General features: G+C 36.3%; 1 protein-coding gene across 3 annotated transcripts; it reads left to right on the forward strand.

Annotated features, from left to right (window-relative positions):
- The first annotated feature begins 4 nt into the window (after positions 1-4).
- Positions 5-27,488, forward strand: LOC124271124. 3 transcript variants are annotated; one of them, XM_046706194.1, is made up of 4 exons: positions 5-231; positions 14,344-14,584; positions 19,582-19,690; positions 24,633-27,488. In XM_046706194.1, exons 2-4 carry the CDS (start codon positions 14,345-14,347, stop codon positions 25,427-25,429), a joined length of 1,146 nt encoding a protein of 381 aa, XP_046562150.1. In that variant the 5' UTR covers positions 5-231; position 14,344; the 3' UTR covers positions 25,430-27,488. The 3 variants fall into 3 exon arrangements, with proteins under 3 accessions (XP_046562150.1, XP_046562148.1, XP_046562149.1); XM_046706192.1 differs by lacking the exon at positions 5-231 and adding an exon at positions 565-826; XM_046706193.1 differs by lacking the exon at positions 5-231 and adding an exon at positions 7,356-7,952.
- Position 27,489: the final 1 nt, after the last annotated feature.

Raw genomic sequence — 27,489 nt, forward strand, 5'->3', positions numbered from 1 at the left:
CGTTTCAGTTTAGAATACGAAGTAAGCTCAAAGAGAAGCTGGTACTAAGCGATATCTATGAGGATATCTTAATGTCTTCTTCCTCTTACAAAGCTTTTCACACATATTTGATTAATTGCATGATACGTACGTATAAAGGATGCACAAGAATTAGCCTCCTTGTGTTTATTGCAACTGATCGACACAGACACATCCTCCATCCACTGAAGGAATTACTCGAGCAACCGACAGGTAAGCGAAGCTCGGGTTTGGGCGAAATATCTTTTATTAATTTATTCTTGGTTTGTGGTTTCAAATACGTTATATTTTAGGGGAGTAATTCAACATTTAAGTAATATTCTAGGATGAATCCTAAGATGAGCAAAAATACGATATTTGGTAATTGTTACACATAACTGCGACCATTCATAAACAGTATCTTATCAAAACGATGTTTTTGTAATTTCGTTTCGCGATTCATCTTTTTAGGTGTTAATATGAACAAGCGGAAATGAAAGCGAAATAAAACACGTATACGAAACTGGCAATTTCGTAACAATCAAATGATCTACACATCATGACAAATCTTCATAGCGTTGTTTACCAATGCAATGTTATTATGATTTGTTCTCATCACTGTCCCTCTGTCGAAACTTTCTCCACTTTTCAATATGTATACACTCATCAGGCAAGTACGGAACTAATATTGTGTGCTATGCCATACATGGGGAAGATGCAGACAAGGAAATTCGCGCCATGTTTGCCTCTTTCGTGAAGTACTTGAACCCAGACTTGGAAGTACCAGCCCGACGGAATATTACTCACAGCGAAATGCCATGCATCTGAGGCAAGTTCTCCTCTATGACATAGAAATCAGCATGAATTGACATATCCAGGTCGATGAGTTTTCTGAACGATGCATCGGTTGATATGTGTGTACAATTTGTTTGTACAATTATACAATATATTATTAATTTAGTGAAGTAAGCAACATGTTTGAGATCTTCTTTACCGATTGGATAGCTTTTTGTATCTTTCTTAATTTGTTGTATAATATTGCAAATGTGATAATGTAAATGTGTTTATTATCTTGCTATTGTTAGTAGTGCTTGGCCATGTGCGACCTAATCCTGGGCCACGGAATGGCATTGTCTATATTTACCTTAACACAAGAAGTATTCGTAACAAGAGTTTTTATCTGATTATGACGTCGTTTGTTTCACTGAAACACACTTGGCTGAACATTTATTGATTTGTGAAAAAAATTCATAAACTAATAAGAAAAGATAAAAATAGGTAAGGGGACCAAATGATGGTATACGTAAACAAACATTTTCGTTTCAAAGAAAGCTTGAAATATTTACGACGCATCAGTTTGTTTTAAGTTATTCTTGCCACAAAAATTCTTGGACCCGCCTTGATACAAGCATAGAAAATGTGTTCGACATTTTCATAAGATTACATTTGTAGGTGTTAAAAATGAAAATATGTTGTCACAAAAAGGGTGAATGCCAATGAATTAATTGTAAGGAAACATTTTGGAAATGTTATAACTGATCCCACTAAAGTAACTCCAAACACTGGTACATGTACTTTGTTAGAGCATGTGTTAATCAATGGGGACATAGACGTCACTGATAGGTGCTGATTTCAATAGTATAATACGTTTTGTTTGTTTGTTTGTTTTTAACGCCGCACTCAGAAATGTTTTAGCTATATAGCAGCGGTCTGTAAATAATCGAGTAAAGTAAAATAAGTGATCATAAGGGCACATGTATAATCATATATACTTAGATCTGTACGAAAGTAGAATATTTGTGAGGGGTATGTAATATTTCCTATGAACAGGTTTGTAACCGCGTCTAGAAGTGTATTCGATCAAAAGCCGTTACTATTAACCCTAACGATAAACCACGGTTTGAGAAGAGAACGGTTCCTTAAAAAGTCTAAGAAGAGTAAACGTGTCATAAATACTTCAGCACACAAGAAACAACGTAATAAAGTTGATAATATGATACGTTGTTTTTTATTGATGGCCCACATTAAGAATTACCTACAGAAAACAGACCTTCATTGTGGAAATTATAACGTTGTCATTTTAATCTGAAACAAATCGTTGTTGAATCCGATTTCTAAAAGGCTGGAAGGTTTAATTGTAGTGTTGAATAATATCTAATTTAAACGACGATGATGTACACTGACAATATTTTCCTCTGAGAATAAATTCATATAAAGACGACATATTCTAAAAAGCATAAAAGGTTTAATGCCTATGTTGAATGCATGTCTAATTCAAACAATGATGATGTAAAGTGACAATATTTTCCGCTGAGAACAAATGCACGTACAGGCGAAATAGTTATTTCAAGAAGTGAAATTGCTGATATCATAAAATGTCTTCCATTAGAAAACGCTTATTGGCTTGACCGAAGTAATCAGCTGTTATTGAAAAAAAACAGTAGATACCATAACTAAAAATTTATGTACATTTTTTTAGTTTTCTTTACAGACAGGTGTATTTCCTACTGAATACAATTATGCATATGTCATGTCTTTGCTTAGTAAAGGCGATTGTTCTGTTTTTCAAAAATTACAGGCAAATTTCTCTTATTTATTGTGTTGGAAAGTTTTTTGAGAGAATTGTAATTAAACACTTGTGTAATTATTTCCATGTAAATCTTCTTCTGCATAAATACCTGGCAGAATTTCAAGCAGGTATCTCAACTATATATCCATTAATTGAAATTTATCATCATATTTGTAGATCATTAGAGAAATCATTGCATGGCATCCATCTAATTATAGACCAATCACTTTGTTAGAAGTTAGTGGGAAAATATTCTCGAAAATATTATTCAATAGACTTAAGAGCTGGGTGATCGAGGAGGATTTCATCACGCCAGAACAAGCCGATTTTCGGTAAAGATTCCAAACAAAATATAATGCCCTTGTGATTGATACTATTATTAAGAAGTATTTATCTCTTTATAAGGGAAGGTTGTATTGTGCCTTTGTGGATCACAATAGGCTGCATTTGATTCTGTCTTGACAACATCACTGTTTTAATAACTCTGGATTGGTAATGTTAAGGGTAGGGCTTTTAGACTTATTCGTAATATGTATGAAAATGTCAAGCCGTGTGTGTCACTTGAACTAGGTTGTACTCCATTCTTCAATTGTTTACTTGGTGTTCGCCAGGGTTGTCAATTGTCTCACTTCTTATTCTCCTTTGATAAAAACGATCTTCTTAAGTTTCTTAATGCAGACGGACAAAGGTGTATCGATATCGGTGTCTTGAACATGTTTATTCTGCTGTTTGCTGACGACATTATCTTGTTCAATAGAACTGTACTTGGACTTCAGAGGAGATTAGATAAATTGTCGTCTTATGGTGATAAATGGCAATTACAGATTAATTGGGACAAAACAGAAGTCATTGTATTTCGTAAAGGTGGTTGATTGAGAAGGTATTAACAGTTTAGTCTGCATGGCACTTCCATAGAGATTGTACCTACATATAAGTACTTGGGGTTCACCTATCTAGTTCAGGTTCATGGTATACCACTCAGAAAGTGTTGTCCTTACAGGCATGGAAGGTTGTTCTTATGTTAAAACAACGAATTCGCTATTTTCATAATGGCCTGATGCATATTTTTGACAATAAAATTCTACCTTTTTAACTTAATGGGTCTGAGATATACGGTTTCCATCACTCTCCTAACATAATGAATATTCAGATGATACTTCCTTAATGTTAGATGGTACTAAAAGGTGTTTGCAAACCGTTATGAACACATTAACCATTTTTTCACGTTTTTCCGGTTTATAAATATACATTGGTAAGACAAGGTTCCTAAAAACGTAGGCGAATGAAACTATTGAAGAACTGCAGAATGGATTGGATTGATTGAAACATATTAGTTGCCGGGTATCATATTTGACATCGAGCTAGAAAATATGGTAGACGCTTATTTACAACGAAAATTTTAAAGAAATTGAAAATTGAATGAAAATGAGGGAATGTATAATTTTAACGCCATTCGGCCCTGACACAGTGCTTAAATCCTGATTGTTACCAAACTTAATCATCTATTTGCTACCGTCCCTACACCATCCGAAACTGTTATGCAAAGTTTTCAAGCAAATTGCTTTCGATGTATTTGGAACGAAACCCCGATAAGATTAAAAGGGATAGGGTAATATGTAATATTCCGGACGGAGGTTTCAAAATTCCACTTGTTAGGGATGTTATTGTTTCTCAAAAGATTTCATGTATTAGACGGTTTATTTTCTGGAACACAACACACAAATTATCTCTTTACGAATCAAATACTATTCCTATTATTTGTTTTAGAAATGGACGCAATCTATATAAGAGATAATATCATAAACAACATAAGAAATCCCTTCTCGGGAAATGTCTTATAATGGGCTTTATTCCTGATGAAACATAAGACATGACGAAGCGGTGTGTACTCACAGTATCTATGGTATAACGATAATGTTCAATTACAGTGGCTTAGAATTATTAACCAAATCCTTCCAGTTGGACAATATTTGTTTAGAATTGGATGCATAAACTCTCCTGTTTGTACAATTTGTGACAAGTTCATAGTCGATATTTGTCATGTTTTATGAAATTGTGAACTCAGTCTGGATTGAAGTCCTAACCTGGATAAACAGCAAAGCGGAAATGAATATACAGTTTACTAAAGAAACCATTCTAATGGGCTTTCCCTCTATACGAAATGACCCTGTAAACGCAATCTGTCTTAAAAATAAAAAAACACAATTTTCAAAGCCTATCTTAAAAGACGAAAACTTTCCTTTGCTTCGACCCAGAGGGAGTTAACACATTACTATAACACAACTAAAGCCATGGCTTACGCCAAGTGCATAATACAAGTGTGACTATAACAAATTTGTCAAATGTTGGGCCATTTGCCATAAGTTGTTTGTTTGAACCCTTCTATTCAATTCCCCTGTTCAATAAAACTTTGTACAATGATGTATGACACTATATGAACCTTCAGTGAAACTCTATTTGTTGAATGACATTATATGATGTGCTGTACAACAACAAAAGTGGAATAATAACAAATAATAATAATGAATATTCATGATACGCTTTGTAAAATGATCTTACATTTGAAAGGAAGTGTTCCTAATATTGTGACAATAGGCGAACTGTGAAGATTTTCAGTAAAAGTCAATCAGTATGTCAAAATTATTAAATATTTGATAAAATTAGTATTTCAAAGTGACAATTATATCTTGGAGCATATCTATTTGTATCAGTATAATTGAAAGATGAGTAGATTTACGGGCATTAAAAGTGAAAAGTATATTATTTAATTATGGTTTTGGAAATGTATGGGAAACCCAGTTTGTGGCAAATATAAGGAAGTTTACATTAGATTTTAGGCAAAGGTGAATCGATATTGATAACAGCGATATTCTGATGCACATGGCAAACTCTGGTTTGTCATTTTTTTAAAGTATTAGAACTGATTATGCTGTTGAAAATTTTGACAGAGTTACATATTCGAATTTTTAGGATTCATTGTCACAATTTCGTTGTTCGGTCATAATCTTATATCAGAAGGTAGGAAGCTTAACATTCCACGAAAGGAGAATGAATGAATGAATGAATGAATGAATCTCTTTATTTCCTCCAGATTGTAGTCCGAAGATCATTATGAACATGTACATGACATATTTACAGCAACATAATCACAGCAATATATTCACAACACATTCATATAGTCATATATATGTACAAAGAAAAGATTAAGGTCTAGAATGCACAGTTTAGTGAGGGAAGCAAGGAATATAGGTATTTACAGAAGAGAACAATCATACATCTCCATGACATTTCATCAATATCGTTAGTAATTATGGTTCGGACATTTTACTTATCAGATAGAAAATTGTTCAATTATTTTCTTCAACTAATCCATTAATTATAAAAAGTTTAACCAAGTTTATCTTCTTAGTCCAAAAGATGAGACACAGTTTATAAAAAATTGATGATAAATTGATAATGATGATAATAGTTCGTCATATGTATTTCATGTATACTGTATATTGGCGCTCGCATGTACATGGGAAAATTGTAACACCTGAAAATGTAAAATTGCTCCGTTCCCCCATTACAAGAATAAACTCATTCGTTCATTGCAGGGCATTTGGAATGTATCTGAAGTCAAGGGACCTCTGTTACAATGTTTGTTTAGTTATATGTAAGTGATCACAGTGAATAGTTAAAGGAGCAATGTCCAAGCCCAGGTTTGTAAAATTCGCCGTACCTTAAGGGTCTGTCTTGAGTCCACTTCTTTTCATAGTTTACGAAAATGACATCGCATATAAATTACATTGAATAACAAGGCTTTTTGTTGACGGTACATGGCGCGGTGTACTTTCTGAAGAAAACACAATCATTAAAATATGTTACGTCCCTGTGTCATTTATGTTACGTTGTATCTGTGGTGCGACCTGTGTCATTCATATTAAGTTCCTGGGCCTCTTATGTAACGTCCCTGTGTATGTCATGTTACGTTCCTGTGTGTCTAATGTTTCGACAATGTGTCACTCATGCTACGTTGTAATATCTCTCATGTTACGTCCCTAAATCACCCATATTACGTCCCTAAATCACCGATATCACGTCCACGTATGCTATATCCTTCAGTAATACAATTAGATTTGAATTATTGCAAAGTACAATGTACCAATAGATATAGATCTATTCGATTTCCATCTCACACTAAAGTGGCATCACCTATTCCATTAGACTACACCACTTAAGCGAGAACATTTCATGCAAAGAAATGAAAATATATAGCTATGCCTATCACTCCTCGTTCCCTTGAAGTCTTCCTTTATTTATAATTGACTTGATTATGTTTTTGTATAGACGTCGTCGCATCTATTAAACGGACATACATTTCAACGTCTCCAGCATTATCTGTTTGGTTTCAGAGACCACAGTAAATCCTTGTAACAGGTTCCCTTGGAGTAGGAACTTCATTAGAGTGAAGCTGTTTCACCGTGGGTGAGGTATTACGCCGCTTTTAACAATATTGAAGCAATATCACGGTGGTGACATCTGCAACGAGCATCACGTATTGTGCCCTTGAGTGGAATTGAACCCGGTCTTCGGCGTGACGAACGAAAGTTCTAACCACAAGGCTACCCTACCGCCTGTCATAGAGAAAAAGTGAATCGCCTCAACTAGCATATAGTGCTAAACGACTTGCCGCTCTGTTTGCCTCCATCACGTTATTTCCAGTACCCAAATAAATTGCGAACTTTTTTCTTTTTCACGTTTTTGTGGGGCTGGGGTGGGGGTGGGGGTGTTTAAGTTCTTGCATGCCTTCTTTTGCAAATTTGTCGCATAAGTTTATTGAGTTTTCCTATCACTATATGTCATATTGTATGTGTTTATTAATCCTGGATACGTTTTTATTTTGATGATATAATAATGGCAAATGTTTATTAAATGACGTTCATTATAACTAAAGTAATATTGTTAGAATAAAAATGCAGGTATTCTGAATTTTAAGCAAAAAGAAACAGATTCGCAAAGACGGGAGTACAATTGGTGCCCATATTGTTGTTAAGAGAAGTTATACTTAATATTAACTATTAATAGCCTTGAGACGACGCCTTGTTTCTTGGTTAGTAGTATAAATTTTCCATGGAGGGTAGGGTAGGGTAGGTAAAATGGTATCGTGTCAGTTCAGAGTAGTTGGTAAGCCCAAATTGAAGCAGATACAAAGCAATATCTCTGAGGATATTCCACCATGTCTTACTGTCTTTTCCTCTTACAAAGCTTTTCACACATATTTGCACATACGTGCATGAAACCAGCACGTGTAAAGGATGCTCAAGAATTCTCCCTGTGTTTATTGCAACTGATCGACACAGACACATCCTCTATCCACCGAAGGAATTACTAGAGCAACCGGCAGGTAAGCGAAGCTCGGGTTTGGGCGAACATATGTATTATTACTTTATTCTTGGTTTGTGGTTTCAAATACGTTATATTTTAGCGGAGTATTGCAACATTTAAGTGATCTGGGATGAATCCTTAGATGAGCAAAAATACGATATTTGGTAATTGTCATACATAACTTCCGCCATACATAAACAATATCTTATCATAACGATGTTTTTGTCATTTCGTTTCACGATTCATCTTTTTAGTTGTTCATATAAACAAGCGGAAATGAAAGCGAATCATTTGTGAAAATGACGATTTCGTATAATTTAAAAAATCTACAAATCATGACAAACCTTTATTGCATTGTTTACCAATACAATGTTATCTCCATGATTTGTTCTCATCAATCTTTCTCTGTCCGAACCATAATTCTTCCACTTTTCAATATGTATACACTCATAATGCAAGTGTGGAACTAATACCACGTGCTTATGCCATACATGGGGATGACGCAGACAAAGAACTTCTCGCCATGTTTGCCTATTTCGAAATAGGCAAGTACTTGAACCCAGACTTGGAAATGTCAGAAATCGCATGCATCTGAGGCAAGTTCTCCCTCTATGACTCAGAACATCAGCTTAACTAGATACATCTACGTTGATGAGTTTTATGAACGATGCATCGGTTGATATGTCTGTACAATTTGTTTGTACAATTATACAATATATTATTAATTTAGTGAAGTAAGCAAAATGTGAGATCTTCTATACCGAATGGATAGCTTTTTGTATCTTTCTTAATTTGTTGTATACTATTGCAAATGTGATAATGAAAATGTGTTTATTATCTTGCTATTGTTAGTAGTGCTTGGCCATGTGCGACCTAATCCTGGGCCACGGAATGACATTGTCTATATTTATCTTAACTCCAGAAGTATTCGTAACAAGAGTTTTTTATCTGATTATGACGTCGTTTGTTTAACTGAAACACACTTGGATGAGCATTTATTGATTTGTGAAAAACTTTCATAAATTAAGTGTGATAATGTAAATGACTTTATTATATTGCTAGTCTTACTAGTGCTTGAACAGCTTGCAACCCTAAGCCACATATTCATGACCATTCATTGTCTATAGTTTACCTTAACACAAGAAGTATTCGTAACAAGAGTTTTTATCTGGTTATGACGTCGTTTGGTTCACTGAAACACACTTGGATGAAATTGTATCGATTTGTGAAAAAAAATTCGTGAACTAACAAGAAAAGATAGAAATATGTTAAGGGGCCAAAAGATGGTATATGTAAACAAACATTTTCGTTTCAAAGAAGCATGAGTTTGAAATATTTACCCCTCGTCGGTTTGTTTTAAGTGTTTTTCTTTTCACAAAATTCTACAGATTACAAGCATGTGCATAATTCCGGAAATTCCTGGACCCGCCTTGAAAATGTATTTGACATTTCCATAAGATTACATTTGTTGGTGTTAAAAATGGATATATGTTGTCACAAAAAGAGTGAATGCAAATGAATTAATTGTAAGGAAACATTTTCGAAATGTTATAAAGTAACTCCAAATAGTGTTTTTTTGTTAGAGCAAGAGTTAATCAATGGAGACATAGACATCACTGATAATTGTGATGTTGATTTCGATAGTAAAATAGGTTTTGTTTGTTGTTTCACGCCGTACTCAGCAATATTCCAGCTATATGGCAGCGGTCTGTAAATAATCGAGTCTAGTAAAATAAGTGGTCATAAGGGCACATGTATAAGCATATGTACTCATATTTGGACGAAAGTTGAATATTTATGAAGAAGGTGATTATGAAAAATGAAATGCTTAAATAGTAAATACTAATATAAACGACTGTAAACTGTCCAAACATAAATAATGCATGTAATATTTTCTATGAACAGTTTTGTAAACGCGTCTAGAAATGTATTCCATCAAACGCCGTTACTGTTAGGCCCAACGATAAACCATGATTTGATTCGAATTTAAGAAGACAGTCGAGAAAAAAAGACATTTTACATAAAAAGGCTAAGAAAAGTAAACGGGTCACAGATACTTTAGCACGCACAAAAAATGTAATAAAGTTTATAACATGTAATGTCATGGTAAAGATGCAAAAGCCGATGGCCCACTTTTGAAATTACATGAATAAAACAGACGCTCTTGTTTGAAATCATTATGATATTGTTATTATTGTTGGAAACCCTGATTCTAGCACTCTTATCCCAACATTCAAACAAAACGTAGTTGACAGCGCACCGACTCTGACTCCTAAAAAGGCTGGAAGGTGAAATGCTTATGTTGAATGCATATCTAATTCAAACGGTGACGGTGTACATTGTCAATATTTTCTTCTGAGAATAAATTCACATTTAGACGAAATATTCGGGAAAGGATGGAAGGTTTCATGCCCGTGTTGAAAACATGTCTAATTTAAACAATAATGACACTGACACTGTACACTGACAATATTTTCCGCTGAGAGCAAATGCACGTAGAGGCGAAATAGTTATTTCTAGAAGTGAAATTGTTGATATCATAAAATGTCTTCCGTTAGAAAACGCTTACGGGCTTGACCGAAGTAGTCAGAAGTTATTGAAAAACCTGTAGATACCATAACTAACACTTTATCTACATTTTGTAATTTCTGTTTACTGACAAGTGTATTTCCTACTAAATACAATTATGCACATGTCATGTCTTTGTTTAGAAAAGGCGATTGTTCTTTTGTTTCAAATTATAGGCCCATTTCACTCTATTTAAACAATTGTATAATTATTTCCATATAAACCATCTTCTGTATAAATACCTGGCAGGATTTCAAGCAGGTCACTTAAATGTACATTAACTGATTGAAATTTATCATCATATTTGTAAATCAACCGATAAGAGGAGAAATCATTTCATGGTATTTTGGGATGTATCTAAAGTATCCGATCGTAAATGGCACAACGGACTTATGTTTAAATTAAAATGTATGGTATCAAGGGACCTCCGTCACAATGGTTGTTTAGTTATATAAGTGATCTCAGTCAAGGGGTAATAGTTAATGGAGCAATAGCCAAGCCCAGGTTTGTAAAAACCGGCGTCTCTCAAGGGTCTCTCTTGGGTTCACTCTTTTTCATAGTTTACGAATATGATATTGCAGAATTGAATAACAAGACCTTTTCGATCATTAGAATTCATTGAACACAAACTTGACGAAATTAAAAGGCTGGGGATTTCACATATTCCTGAGAAAACCGAAGCCAGTATTGCAAAAGGTCTTTCCAGAAATGCATCACGTCAATCACTTATTTAATTAAACAGGCTGGGAAACCTTGGCAGAAGGAAGAATAAACTTTATCTTTCCATTTTCTATGAAATACGACTTGAATTAACTTTCCCATATTTAACAGTGGATCACAAGGTTCATATTAAAATTCCCTCCACAACATTAAAACATTCTCACCAATCATTTTCTTTCCTTGAAGTATCAGATTTAGGAATGACTTAATAATAAACGAGAAAAAACAGCGCAACACTAAGAGCATTCAAATCACATTTTCAAAAAGACCACGCATCTGCTCCCTCGTATTTCGCTTATGAAATTAGGAAATATAATAAAACACATACAAAGGTACGGTATATGACCGGCCAACTAAACTTTGCCTCATACAGTTATGGCATTGAGGAATGTACAGCGTGTCACTGTGAAAATATTTGCGAAAATGTGTATCATATATTCAGCATAGAGAAATGGTATTTATGAATCTGAAGGATAATAAACAGTGTATATGTCTTTAAAGATGCACGGGAGTATACTTTGAAAGAAAATAAATATTATTTAAAGCAATAGTGCAACATACATGTAGCATAAAACGGTTTGAGTGAAATGTGTTTTGTAAAATATTTTCTGGCTTTCCTCGTCTTTTTCTGATTTCATATCTATCCGTAGACTAGTTTGTAGTCTCTGAAAGATATATTACAAAATAAATGGTTCCGAATTATTATCATAAAATATGATGAAAAGGGACCCAGAGACTGTTCATTTTCAGAAACTGTGATAATCTAGGCTTGCCAAATATTCTGGATTTGCATGGGCTTTCTTGGATATAGAATTCGTTTCAGGGTTCGTATGACCAGGGAGACTATATAACGTTGTATATGTTGTAGATTATGCCTGGTATGACAGACTAACCTATCCACTATTATCACCTTCTTAATTATGAATTGTAAATAAAACTTGTAAATATTATGGAAAAGGTGTCCTAAGTTGAAGAACTTGTTCCCAATACCTTTCACATTGGGCAAAAAATATGTTTAAATAATAAAATCTATCAAGGCACTCGCAATCCCTGTCTTATATACCATCAGGAAAATTAACCGCGCTTCATATAAAATTCAAAAAAATTATTTCTTCTGAAAATGAATAATGCATAATTCTATGCATATTTATGAGAAAATCTCCTCATATCTAAAGTCACAGTATGCACTATTTTGATGTTATTGTGTTTGCTCATGATGCTCACAAGTGTGTGGTATTGTTTATATGTGAACCGTACACTATAATTGTTTGGCTATTAGATCCTCATTAAAACACCTTGTTTAAGCGTAAACAGTCATAGCTGAATGCACCAAGAGTATTCCACAAAAGGGAATGGCGCGAAACGAGTGAGTGAATATGGTTTTACGCAGTTTTAAGCAATAATCCAACTACATCACGCCGGGAAACACCGTATGGGGTTCACATGTTGTACCCAAGAGAAAAGTCAAACCCTTGATCGAGCGAACGCTTTAACCACTAACCGCCTGACATTTCAGTGTTCGTCGAGAGACGATGTCGTCTCTCTTCGGAGACGTGATATTCAGCAGGGTAGAACGCACGATCTGTTACCATCAGGTCAAGACATACATATTCGGATGGTGCGTCTGCAGATAAACTGCCACATTAACAGCTCGGACAATTATTGGGTTGAGACATCACTTTATATGAATAGAAGCGACAAGACCCTTTCCACATTCATAAGAAATCTCTGCTAAAAGCAGAGTCGATTGTCAATCTATATCGTGAGCATAATGCGTGTTTTTGTTTCAGCAGTGTTGCATCTGTACGTTGTTTGGTACATTTACAGGACCGAGCAATATATCTCTCTTTGTGCGGAATTTATGTAACTTTGGAATCGAGTACAAAAGAGGAATGGGCATGTCTTCGGGTTTCAGAGTCAAGCCAAGCGTTGATAGCTATAGCATTGTTGAATGGTTAAGGCAGATTTCGTCCTCAGTTATCATTCTGGCCTTATACGTGACGTATACCATAGTCTTTGATCAAACAATTTAGGTAATGATGTTTACATATAATGGTTATGTTATGTGAGGCCTTGTCAAAGGGAAAAACTACAAACAGCACATGCAGGGCTGCCAGACTTTGGATGACAGGTGGCTGGGACAGAACGGGTTTATTCCAATTCTGTTTCCTCTTTTTCGGTTTGTGCATTCTACCAATGACAAGATCGCGCACCGACTTAACCCACTCTGAAAGAAATTCTACAGGTTCATTTTCTCTTTTGGCCCATTTTGGCAAATGTGTCCACAGCATCCATGATGACCTTAAAGTTGTAGTCCCAATTAGTAGGAGCCTGTTCAGGTGCATATTTAAATTGTTGACAAAGGTTGCTATTGTCAACAAGGAGAAGTCACCTGTGGTTATATGCTTTGCAGGTGGGTAGCAAACCTTGAGTCTTGGCAGCCAACGGAGGTGAAATTTGCATCATGATCTGTCAAGTCCACGTTCTCCAAAGCGTTCCTATGAAATTGATATTGTTGGCACGGTTAGGAATAGATAATTAAAATAAATATAACCCTTCCTATATATGAGCCTAGATAGCGCACTAATTTGTTGACAGTGTGTCCTATAACTAGATCAAAAACTGCCCAAAACATTCAAACTCATGCCGTGGGACGCGATGTTCCGGTTGTCACCAAAGAGGTCGCACTGGATTTAGTCACGGTTGGATCGCTTCCACTACCTTAAAGTTCGTTTTTTGTTTAACGCCGCACTCTGCAATATTCCAACTATATGACGGCGGTATGTAAATACTTGGTCTGAGCCAGACAATCCAGTTATCAATAGCATGAGTATCGATCTACGCAATTGGGATACGATGACCTGTGTCAACCAAGTCAGCGAGCCTGATCACCCGATCCCGTTACTTCATACTACGTTAAAGATAGGAATGACGTGATCTTACATAGTAGCTATGGTAACGAATTGGCCTGGGTATTTATCAAAATAAAAAGGAAATATCATACAATGGATAATCGAAAATGGTCGAAATCCATGGAAACAGCCTGACTTAAAGACAAGCTAGCGGAGATTTGAATAGATATTTTCGTACACTGAAACCTAAAGTTCCTGTTTCTCTACCAGAATGATGCCTCGAGTGTTGGTGTACCTTTGTCTGGGATTAGCAGGACAATGCCTTGCTGACGACGATGACGACAGGGTTGTGAGGAAACCATATGGGATCGCAATGTGCCGTCAACTCTGCCACGAGATCGTCGACTGCGGCGTCTACATGTTCTCATGGTCGAGTCTCAGTTGTTGTATACCACTGTCAAGCTCTGGGAACTGCCATGATGGTATCAGTCTTTTGCCAGATAATAAGCAAGTAAGTAATTCGGTCCTATTGGTGCTTATATCTCACTGTCATTAACGGGGAGGCCCGTGAAGATCCGGGGTAGAATAGGTCTTCAACAACCCATTCTTGCCACAAAGGTGACTATGCTTGTCGTAAGAGGCGACTAACGGGATCGGGTGGTCAGGCTCGCTGACTTGGTTGACCCATGTCATCGGTTCCCAATTGCGCAGATCGATGCTCATGATGTTGATCACTGGATTGTCTGGTCCAGACTCGATTATTTACAGACCGCCGCCATATAGCTGGAATATTGCTGAGTGCGGCGTAAAACTAAACTCACTCACTCACAGATAAACGGGCAATCAGATACCGGTTTCACAGGACCATAGTGGGAGCCTTTTCAGTGTGCGGTGTGGTGTCGTTTGTGTGTTTGTTTGTTGTTCAACGCCGCACTGAGCAATATTCCAGTTAAATATTGAGGTGGTCTGTGAATAATCGAGTCTGAGCCAGACAAGCCTGTGACCAACAGCATTAGCACCGATCTAGGCAATTGGGATACGATGACATGTGTCAACCCAGTCAAAAAGGATGATCACTCGATGTGAGCGTGTGTCTATGCTTGCGTGTGCGTACGTACGTGTTGGGGAGATATTGGGGGTGAGGGTGGGGTACGTGTATGTGGGGGTTGGCGTGGATGGGTGAGACAAGGGCTCTGGCGTTGAACAACACTCACTTGGTCGGTTTGAAAAATTACATACCAGTAATTAATGTCGGAGAAGTCAGTCTGTAAAATGATCACAATTAACGACTTTCTAATACGAAATCTGTTGTGCTTTCAAAGTGACAATTTGAACTGCACGGTTTTACCAAATGAAATATCAGTGTTTGGCCCGAAGTCGCTTTGTGCAAGTGTATAACGCTATTTTAGCCGATGTTTAAGATCTTAATGCCATGAGTATTGTTATTTTATCTGCATTATTTAGCGGTTTCCATGCAGCAGTTTTATATCATGTCCATGTCAATCCGATACCTTTTCTGGCACTCTGTCCTGCGATATAATGTAAAGCAACTACCATATAATAATTTTATTTATCATATACATCAACGTCAGATTGTAAAATGCATCTGTTTGAAAGCGACTGCAGTATATTTCAATCTTGTTTGGAAGACATTGTCACAGGTAGCCGGAGGAGCTGACAACACACAAAGGGATGTAACTCTAATTTCTTGTCTCCATGGCTGACAATGGTCGCCCATTTGCAACACAGAAAAGCATTATTACCCGGCAGGCTTGTCATACGTGTTTTATTATTAGACCAATGTCATATGGCCGTCTTTATCTTTGCTCTATCGCGCATACAAAATAAATGATATTATTTAAGGTGAGGTGAAATGGGATTTAACGCCGTACTTAATATTTCGCTCATATGACGACGTGTATGCGTGTGTATGTGTGGCTTCTTGTACTACCCCAGACTTAAGCTGGTTTTATAGTGCTAGCTTACTTAGATATCATGCCGCAGTTAAGCATGAATACTGACTTCGAGCCGACCAGTCCTTGTTGTACCCATTAATGCCGAGCGCCAGGCAGGGACAAAAGGTACCATATTTTAACGTATTTTCGTATGACGCGGCCGGGGTTCGAACCCGCGACCTTCCGCTCTCCGGGCGGACGTTCCAACCACTACGGTGGGTGTCGATAATTTTTAAAACGCGAATATACTGGAGAATCAGCTTGCTATTAAAACAAACAATCTATACTATAACATAAGACCTATGCGCATAAACGATGAGTTTACTAGACAGCACCGAATGATTTGCGACTGTCTGTCTAGTTTATGCCTATAAAGTTATTATTGTTATATATTATATTATATTATATTATATTATATTATATTATATTATATTATATTATATTATATTATATTATATTATATTATATTATATTACTTCAGTGGCGTTATCTCGACAGAATTACATCATTTAGTTCCACCGAGGTATTGATGGTAAATTGTATAATGGATGACCAGTTACGAGTGTGCAATGAATGTACATCTGGCCAATCACATCTGAATGTGATTTGACCAACGTGTAATACAGGACAGGACAGACCAATATGTTACACCTTGTTTCTTGAGAGATACCCGTTTGCCTCAATTTATAGCTAACTTTTTAAAAGACAGACAATTTCAAGTCCAAGTGGGATCTACCCTTTCTGATCATTACAATCAGGATCAGGGTGTCCCACAAGGCAGTATTTTGTCTGTCACATTATTTAGTATCAAGATCAACAGTTTATCCAAGGTTTTAAACGATTCCATTGATGGATCACTTTTTGTGGATGATTTTAACATTTCTTGTCGCGGGTAGAATATGCATACTATAGAACGGCAACTACAGTTGTGTTTAAATAAAATACATAAATGGTGTCTTGAAAACGGCTTTAAATTTTCTAAATCCAAAACTAATTGCATACATTTCTGCCGTAAATATAAACCACATAAAGACCCAGAACTGTTTTTAAATGGCACTCCAATCAAGGCTGTAAAAGAGGCCAAGTTCTTAGGTCTCATTTTCGACTCCCATTTAACTTTTCTTCCGCATATCAAATCTCCAAAAACTAAATGCCTGAAGGCACTCGATTTATTGAAAGTCGTATCTAATTCAAGGTGGGGAGGAGATCAAGCTACGCTCCTACACCTTTACAGATCACTTGTCCACTCGAAGCTTGATTATGGCTCCATCGTATATGGTGGAGTCTTCAAAAGCAACCTAAAACTACTTGATTCTGTCCACCACCAAGGCCTAAGACATTGTCTCTTTGGTCATTTAGAACCTCTCCTATTGATAGTCTCTATGTTGAGGCTGATGAGCCATCCCTTACTCAACGTCGTATCAAACTATCTTTACAGTATATAACAAAACTCTATTCTAACGAGTCTAATCCTGCATTTAACTGTGTTTTCAATCCTTCTAATGAGGAGTTGTACAACAAAAAGCCTTCTCTTGTTCCGCCTCTTGGACACAGAATTAAACCATTTCTTACTGCTGCCGGCATTGAGCTGGAAAATATATCTCCTTCCCGTCTTCTTTCTTCCCCTCCTTGGCAACTGGTGAGGCCTGAAGTTGACCTAACTCTGACAAAGTTTAAGAAGTCTGAAACTAATGAATTACAGTATAAACAAGAATATAATCAATTAAAAATCAAATATAATACATACAAATCCTTATTTACAGACGGGTCCAAGGACGGTGGCGCAGTGGCATGTGCCACTGTCATTGGATCCCGAACAATATCTTCTAGAATACCGGATAACAGCTCTATATTTACAGCAGAAGCAAACGCCATCTTAACAGCTCTTAAATATGTTAATAAACACCGTAAATATAAACACTATATCATCTTTTCATATTCTCTTTCTTGTCTTCAGGCTATTAAAAATCTTTCTTGCAAATATCCACTTTTATTAGAAATTATTGAATTGTACAATGAACTTGCTACTGGCCAATGCGACATCGTCTTTTGTTGGTTACCCAGCCACGTTGGCATTTCTGGGAACACGATGGCTGATATTGCTGCTAAGGCAGCACTCAACAAATCTTTGACACCACTTCTTATCCCATACTCTGATTATAAAGCCAGCATTAGAACATACATCCGCGATCTAATGCAAAAGAAGTGGGACACCCAAGTAGGTATTAATAAATTACATGCAATAAAACCTTACATTGGTTACACCTACTTGGGTTGTCAGTCCAGATTTGAAGAGGTCATTATGCGACGATGTCGTATTGGCCATACCAGATATACTCATGAATATTTATTGAAAAGCGAAGATCCTCCGTTTTGTATCCCTTGTGATGAAAGGATCACAGTTAAGCATGTCTTGCTTGACTGCATTGAATATTCCATCACAAGGGATATCTATTTCAAATCCAAAACTCTGAAGGATCTTTTTAATAATGTCAGTTCTCATTTAATTATTGCATTTTTTAAAAATTAGATTTGTTGAGTGATTTGTAAATAGATATATATTTTGTTATTGGTAGTTTAGATTAGCAACTGAGATTGTTAGTGGCTGTATCCTCAAAGGTGGTTGAAGTATTGTAAAAATATTGTCCTCCTGAGAGGGTACGTAACTCCCAAAACATTTAATCAATCTAAGTGTACCTGCTTTTTTATCGTAGAATAAGTGTGTTATTAATTTCTGGCTAGATTTCTCTTCTGTCGCCAATGGCTGAAGGGATGGTGTAAATCCAACTAGGGCCCATGCAGGTAGCAAAGGCACTGTAAGTCCCCATGGTCCTATTATGGTGATCTACCTTCAGTTGATGGCGACCTATAGCCCATTTTTACATTGTATCGTCCAGAAATAATTTTCTACTTTTAAAGATATATGCTAGCTAGTTTTAACTTAATCTGTGATAATCTAGTGGTTTTATACTGTCCTTCGTTGACAGGGTTTTATATATTATATGTATGTATTATAAATTTAGAACTAGTTTTAGTCACGATATGGCTGAAATATTGCCGATCTGACTTTAAATCTTAACTCACTCACTCACTTGAGAGATACTGGTCTTGGATCTTGGGGGCGGCAGAGTAGCCTAGTGGTTAAAGCGTTCGCTCGTCACGCCAAAGACCCAGGTTCGAATCCCCACATGGGTACAATGTGTGAAGCCCATTTCTGGTGTTCCTCGCCGTAGTATTGCTGGAATATTGCTAATAGCGGGGTAAAACCATACTCACTCACTCACCACTCGCCATTCTTTCCATTAACAAAATTCTAAAGAAGCATCAAAACACATTTTTATTATAATTTCATTCGAATATTTTTCTGAGTCAAAATCTAAAACTGATTCCCTCAGTGAAGTCAGTGAACGTACACGCGATGAACTTGGTATTAAATTATATTCAGAGCAAGCCACAATATGCATGCCCTGTTCATGTAGAAGCGTCGTAACTGATGTCCACCTGACGTTCGGTGCGTGCCCTGTTGGTGCCAATAATTATGTTCCATTTGTAGATTGAAGCCAACATCAACCTGACTTCTACTGGAAGCTGCCAACAGAAAGTGCGGAGAGTGATCTTAAGCAGGACGAAGGGGCGTCACTGCGTCGAATGGAAATCTGAAGGTCGGTCTCTTACCCAATCCTTGAGCGAGTTTGGTTTTACGCCGCCTTTAGCAATATTCAAGCAATATCATGGCAGCGGACACCAGAAATGGGCTTCACAAATTGTACCATGTGGAAAATCGAACCAGGGTCTTCGGCGTGACGAGCGAACGCTATAACCACTGGGTTACCCCACCTCCCCCAATCCTTGAACCAGAGCACATCAAGTAATCATTACTGAAGGCCCTTGGCTGAATATATTTGAGAGTCACACGTTTTTTACTTACTCTTGTGATAGTAGCTGGTAGTGTACACTTGTGTGTATGTTGTGTGATGGTATATTGTGATAATAACGTATGTAGATATAGTGTGTGTTAATAACTAGTGTTGGTATATTGTGATATTATGTATGTAGATATATTGTGTGTTAATCACTGGTGTTGGTATATTGTGATATTATGTATGTAGATATATTGTTTGTTAATAACTGGTGTTGGTATTGTGTGTGTCAATAACTAGTGTGGATATATTGTGTGATTGTAACTGGTGTTGGTATAGTGCGATAAAAAAGTATGTACATATATTGTGTGGTTGTAACTGGTGTTGGTATAGTGTGATAAAAAAGTATGTACAGATATTGTGTGATTGTAACTTGTGTTGGTATAGTGTGATAAAAAAGTATGTACAGATATTGTGTGATTGTAACTTGTGTTGGTATAGTGCGATAAAAAAAGTGTGTACATATATTGTGTGATTGTAACTTGTGTTGGTATAGTGTGATAAAAAGAGTATGTACATATATTGTGTGATTGTAAGAAGTGTTGGTATAGAGTGATAAAAACTAGAGTAGATATATTCTGTGGTAGTAACCATGCAGTGTTGACACTGAGTGATAAAAACGTATGTAGATATATTGTGTGATTGTAACTGGTGTTGGTATAGTGCGATAAAAAGGTATGTACAGATATTGTGTGATTGTAACTTGTGTTGGTATAGTGCGATAAAAAGTGTGTACATATATTGTGTGATTGTGTCTTGTGTTTGTATAGTGTGATAAAAAAAGTATGTACATATATTGTGTGATTGTAAGAAGTGTTGGTATAGAGTGATAATAACTAGAGTAGATACATTCTGTGGTAGTAACCATGCAGTGTTGACACTGAGTAATAAAAACGTATGCAGATATATTATGTGGTTGTAAGTTGTGTTGGTATAGTGTAATAAAAAAGTATGTACATATATTGTGTGATTGTAACTGGTGTTGGTATAGTGCGATAAAAAATTATGTACATATATTGTGTGATTGTAACTTGTGTTGGTATAGTGCGATAAAAAGTGTGTACATATATTGTGTGATTGTAACTGGTGTTGGTATAGGGTGATAAAACAAAGTATGTACTTATATTGTGTGATTGTAAGAAGTGTTGGTATAGAGTGATAATAACTAGAGTAGATATATTCTGTGGTAGTAACCATGCAGTGTTGACACTGAGTAATAAACACATATGCAGATATATTGTGTGATTGTAACTGGTGTTGGTATAGTGCGATAAAAAAGTATGTACATATGTTGTGTGATTGTAACTTGTGTTGGTATAGTGCGATAAAAAAGTGTGTACATATATAGTGTGATTGTAATTAGTGTTGGTATAGTGTGATGAAAAAAGTATGTACTTATATTGTGCGATTGTAAGAAGTGTTGGTATAGAGTGATAATAACTAGAGTAGATATATTCTGTGGTAGTAACCATGCAGTGTTGACACTCAGTAATAAAAACGTATGCAGATATATTGTGTGGTTGTAACTAGTGTTGGTATAGTGTGATAAAAAAGTGTGTACATATATTGTGTGATTGTAACTTGTGTTGGTATAGTGCGATAAAAAAGTGTGTACATATATAGTGTGATTGTAATTAGTGTTGGTATAGTGTGATGAAAAAAGTATGTACTTATATTGTGCGATTGTAAGAAGTGTTGGTATAGAGTGATAATAACTAGAGTAGATATATTCTGTGGTAGTAACCATGCAGTGTTGACACTCAGTAATAAAAACGTATGCAGATATATTGTGTGGTTGTAACTAGTGTTGGTATAGTGTGATAAAAAAGTGTGTACATATATAGTGTGATTGTAATTAGTGTTGGTATAGTGTGATGAAAAAAGTATGTACTTATATTGTGCGATTGTAAGAAGTGTTGGTATAGAGTGATAATAACTAGAGTAGATATATTCTGTGGTAGTAACCATGCAGTGTTGACACTGAGTAATAAACACATATGCAGATATATTGTGTGATTGTAACTGGTGTTGGTATAGTGCGATAAAAAAGTATGTACATATGTTGTGTGATTGTAACTTGTGTTGGTATAGTGCGATAATAAAGTGTGTACATATATAGTGTGATTGTAATTAGTGTTGGTATAGTGTGATGAAAAAAGTATGTACTTATATTGTGCGATTGTAAGAAGTGTTGGTATAGAGTGATAATAACTAGAGTAGATATATTCTGTGGTAGTAACCATGCAGTGTTGACACTCAGTAATAAAAACGTATGCAGATATATTGTGTGGTTGTAACTAGTGTTGGTATAGTGTGATAAAAAAGTGTGTACATATATAGTGTGATTGTAATTAGTGTTGGTATAGTGTGATGAAAAAAAGTATGTACTTATATTGTGCGATTGTAAGAAGTGTTGGTATAGAGTGATAATAACTAGAGTAGATATATTCTGTGGTAGTAACCATGCAGTGTTGACACTGAGTAATAAACACATATGCAGATATATTGTGTGATTGTAACTGGTGTTGGTATAGTGCGATAAAAAAGTATGTACATATGTTGTGTGATTGTAACTTGTGTTGGTATAGTGCGATAATAAAGTGTGTACATATATAGTGTGATTGTAATTAGTGTTGGTATAGTGTGATGAAAAAAGTATGTACTTATATTGTGCGATTGTAAGAAGTGTTGGTATAGAGTGATAATAACTAGAGTAGATATATTCTGTGGTAGTAACCATGCAGTGTTGACACTGAGTAATAAAAACGTATGCAGATATATTGTGTGATTGTAACTGGTGTTGGTATAGTGTGTGATGATAACTAATGTAGATATTTCGTGTGATAATAACTAGCGTTGGTATAGTTCGTTATAATAACTAGTGTTGGTATAGTTCGTTATAATAACTAGTGTTATTTGTGTTATTGACACTAGTTATTTTGTGCTATATTAATTGGTGTTCATGTCTTTTTTGTGATCGTAATAATTACTCTTCCTCTTCATCTGCACGAAATGACCAACAGGTCAGTCTGATCTACGTCATAAATTGATTTAAAGACTATTACCACTTGATCTAAAATATCTATTGAAATATTCCGAGCACTTCAATGGAAATAAGTGAGTATGGTTTTAAGCCGCTTGTAGCAATATTCGAGCAATACCACGGCGGGGGACACCAGAAATGGGTTTCAGACATTGTACCTATGCGGGGAATCGAACCCAGGTCCCCTGCGTGACGAGCAAACTCTTTAACCGGTAGGCTGCTCTACCGCCCCGACGACGTCAATGGTAAACGTGGACGTCAAAGATTACGTCCACCAACCAATCGGCTGAAACTCAGTGCTTCTCCCACGGATAAGCGGAACAACACGACAGAAGATTCGTACTTGCAGGTCCAACAAAGGTGTTTTTATCTTATATCAGTGACGTTTGATGCAAAATGCTATTATCGAATTTGATCCCCGACCTCCTTAAGGAACCAAAGTTCTTCGATCTCATCAGATCAAGCATTAGAACCAATTAGATCTGATCGCCTACTAGATGTGATCATTTCAATTCCATTAGCAGTGCCAGATCAGATCAGATCACATATGATCTCCGTTATCAATAACAATATCCCCTTCCTTTTAGGCAGAATATATTATGCATGTAGGTAACTAAGTGTGTCCATATGTGAGTGACAAATGCAAATTGACAATAAATCACGTGACAGTAAATAGCATGATTGATATAGTGAGTGAGTGAGTGAGTTTAGTTTTACGCCGCACTCAGCAATATTCCAGCTATATGGCGGCGGTCTGTAAATAATCGAGTCTGGACCAGACAATCCAGTGATCAACCGCATGAGCATCGATCTGCGCAACTGGGAACCGATGACATGTGTCAACCAAGTCAGCGAAACTGACCACCCGATCCCGTTAGTCGCCTCTTACGACAAGATAGTCGCCTTTTTATGGCAAGCACATGGGTTGCTGAAGACCTATTCTACCCCGGATCTTCACGGGTCTGATTGATATAGAGTGGATATAGCGTGACCATCAATGTTGTTCAGTTCGGAAATCACCAGTGTAGATATATCTTGTGATAGCAACTAGTGTTGATATATTGTGTGATGGCAGAAGTATTGATATATTGGGTGACAGTAACTAATCAGATTTATATATTGTGCATGTCAATATCCAGCAGTGTCGACATATTGTGCATGTTAGTAAACACCACTGTCAATTTTTTTACATGTTAGTAAACACCAGTGTCGAACATATTGTGCATGTTATTAAACACCACTGTCAATATTTTTTACATGTTAGTAAACACCACTGTCAATATTTTTTACATGTTAGTAAACACCAGTGTCGACATATTGTTCATGTTAGTAAACACCACAGTCAATATATTGTGCATGTTAGTAAACACCACTGTCAATATTTTTTACATGTTTGTAAACACCACTGTCTACATATTGTGCATTTTACTAACATCAGTGTTGATATATTGTGCATGTTAGTAAACACCACTGTCGATATATTGTACATTTTACTAAGCATCAGATCGATATATTGTGCATGCTAGTAACATCAGTGGCAACATATTGTGCATGTAAGTAAACAATTTGAACTGGTACAAATACATTCCATGTGGAAAAGGGAAGGTATGTGACATTTGCAAGTGTTACTGAATGTTTCAGTTCACGAGAAGAAGAAACATCTTCTTGGGCTGCCGCGTCTGTTGCTAACCCCTCTTAGAATCAACACAGTGACTCAATTCCACCAACTACAAATAAATACTAGCATTCAGGAGGAATATCCCTTCATTCAAAATCCCAGGAGGGTCAGGACGATTGGTTATATACCTTCTCTGAAGAGGATTGTTGTTGACATGGAACTAACACCGGTCCTTTCCTCATTTGCTATAGATAGTTCTGACCAAACGATCCTAAAGAAAGGACTCTTGACCACTGCTATGTGCGTGGATGACCAGAAACAACTTGTATTTGTTCTTGTAAACATAAAACCGAAATTGGGCATATGGCGTGTTCCGGCGAATGGAAGAAATATTGGACAAAGTTTGATTTTCCGAGGGAAACTCTTCTCATCTTTCTCCATTGACATCCAAACTGAGAGGTTCTATATGTTTAAGGGATCGGGTTTATATTCATCTAAATACGATGGAAGTGACATGGCTCTTCTTCGGAAGCCTCTCAGCTCACGTTTGTCCCTGTTTGATGACATTAACCGGAATCTGTATTACATCAAAAGCTATGTGCTTCATAAAGTATCCCTTTCGAACAATATAACTAGTAGGTTACAACCGCTTAAATATCCACCTGCTGCTCTCGTTAAGTATGGCGGGCACATTTACATAAGTTTCTATAATACTCTACAGATTGGTGTTTTGAATTTGGGCACTGGAAATTATGAATATTTAGAAACGGTGAACGTCAGTTGGACAGCATATGCTCTAACCTTTTGCATATTATCCTAACGGTATTTAGCATTTTTACTGAGTGAGTTCGTATAGGATTGCTTCTTGCAGTAATGTAACAATGTATCGAGCATCTTCCTGGTTAAGCAGATTTAAGAAATTTGTCCATTTTCAAAACGACAACAGTAAAGAAATTCCTAACTTTTGTCTATCTGACCATGTTTGCATTTCTTGTGTTTTATATTGAAAATGACATACATATCTGCTTTATACTTGACTTGCGTTAAGTTTGCGTTTGAGAATATTTATCCAAGTCTGCTCTTATTTCTTATGAAGGACTTCCCAACAAAGATAACATTACATGGCCCGAGCTTAAAGACTCATTTTTAAATGGTATGGTCTCACATAAATCCAAATTATAAATCGCACAATATGCCCTAATCGACAGGAAACAAAAAGAAAACGAGGACTTTCGTTTATTTCTTCAATCTATTCGACATGAGGCTTCATTTTAGAAATGCAACGATTGCCAATTCATAAGAGACCTCATTTTCAGAAATTCCCTTCCTCACATGTTCAGTTTATTGCCACTTTGTTCGACATGATAGAGAGTGCCGTGGTAGCAGAGGGCATACATCAAATGTATAGTTTGGGGTAATCCTGTTCATCATCTCGTCTATGAAAGTTTATCCGGACAGACTACATGAAGAACAGCAGAAGCCAACAAATCACGTTCAACCCCCAACAAAGCAATGCATTCACCCAACCCCTTTCTTTCCAGGGTCAGCCTCCAGTCTTTGTAGATGTGTTCAATTTGTCCCTGTTTTGAAACGACGATGTTAGCAGACAGACGAGCGTACACCCAATGTAGTACTATAGTATAGAATGAATCCTAGAGTCTTACAACGGACCATAACGCCAACAAAGGGCAGGTAACTCTAAACGTAGCTCCTCAGCTTACTCTTAACAGGTGAAATTACATGTACATAGCCAAAGTTCAAGATGAACGTTCAAATCCACACTTAGCTCTTTAAACTTTTGTGAGCCATAATAACTAAAGGTTAATTAATGTGACATTCTAATCAACAAAACCACATTCTGATAACACGTTGTTTGATTAATAATTAAAGTATGATATGTGTTAAAATATGCCTGGGGTTGACTCGTAATGATCAATTTAAATATGATGCTTGATATGATGTTATGATGACATGTCTGTATGATCTTGAATGGCGTGGCGAGAAAAGATGAGATACGGGTAAACTAGGAGAGCCATTAAGTCTGTTTTTATGTCTTTGTTTATGAGGATGGTGGGGTAGGGGTGGGGATGCGAGAAAGCAAGCGAAGGAAAGAAAGGTAGAGGTGATATTTCGCTGTTGTTAGAATGATAGAAAATGAAGATCTATTTCATGTTGAGAAAGGGCATGATAGACGAGAGGGTAAGTGTTTAGAGAAAAAGAGAAGAGCGAAAACGGACTGCTATCTTGATGTGACAGTAAATGACGATTACATGTCATGAACCACAGAGCACTCATTAATGGATGTGTGAACATACCCTGATGTGTTGTCGTATTATTCTACATGGAGTATAGACATGTTTGTATAATCCCTGTGTTATGCTAAAATATATGTAAGCATCAGGTTGGTATATTGTGTACGTTAGAGGGCATCATATCGATATATTGTGCATGTTAGTAAACATCCTTGTTGACATATTGTGCATATTAGTAGGCATCAATGTCAATATATTGTGCATGTTAGTAAACATCAGTGTTGACATATTGTGCATGTTAGTAGGCATCAATGTCAATATATTGTGTACGTCAGTAGGCATCAGTGTTGACATATTGTGCATGTTAGTAGGCATCAATGTCAATATATTGTGTACGTCAGTAGGCATCAGTGTTGACATATTGTGCATGTTAGTAGGCATCAATGTCAATATATTGTGCATGTTAGTAAACATCAGTGTTGACATATTGTGCATGTTAGTAGGCATCAATGTCAATATATTGTGTACGTCAGTAGGCATCAGTGTTGACATATTGTGCATGTTAGTAGGCATCAATGTCAATATATTGTGCACGTTAGTAGGCATAAATGTCAATATATTGTGCACG

The sequence above is a fragment of the Haliotis rubra genome, unplaced genomic scaffold (genome assembly GCF_003918875.1).
Source record: "Haliotis rubra isolate DU_JTF1 unplaced genomic scaffold, ASM391887v1 Scf1576, whole genome shotgun sequence".
Lineage (NCBI taxonomy): Eukaryota > Metazoa > Mollusca > Gastropoda > Lepetellida > Haliotidae > Haliotis > Haliotis rubra.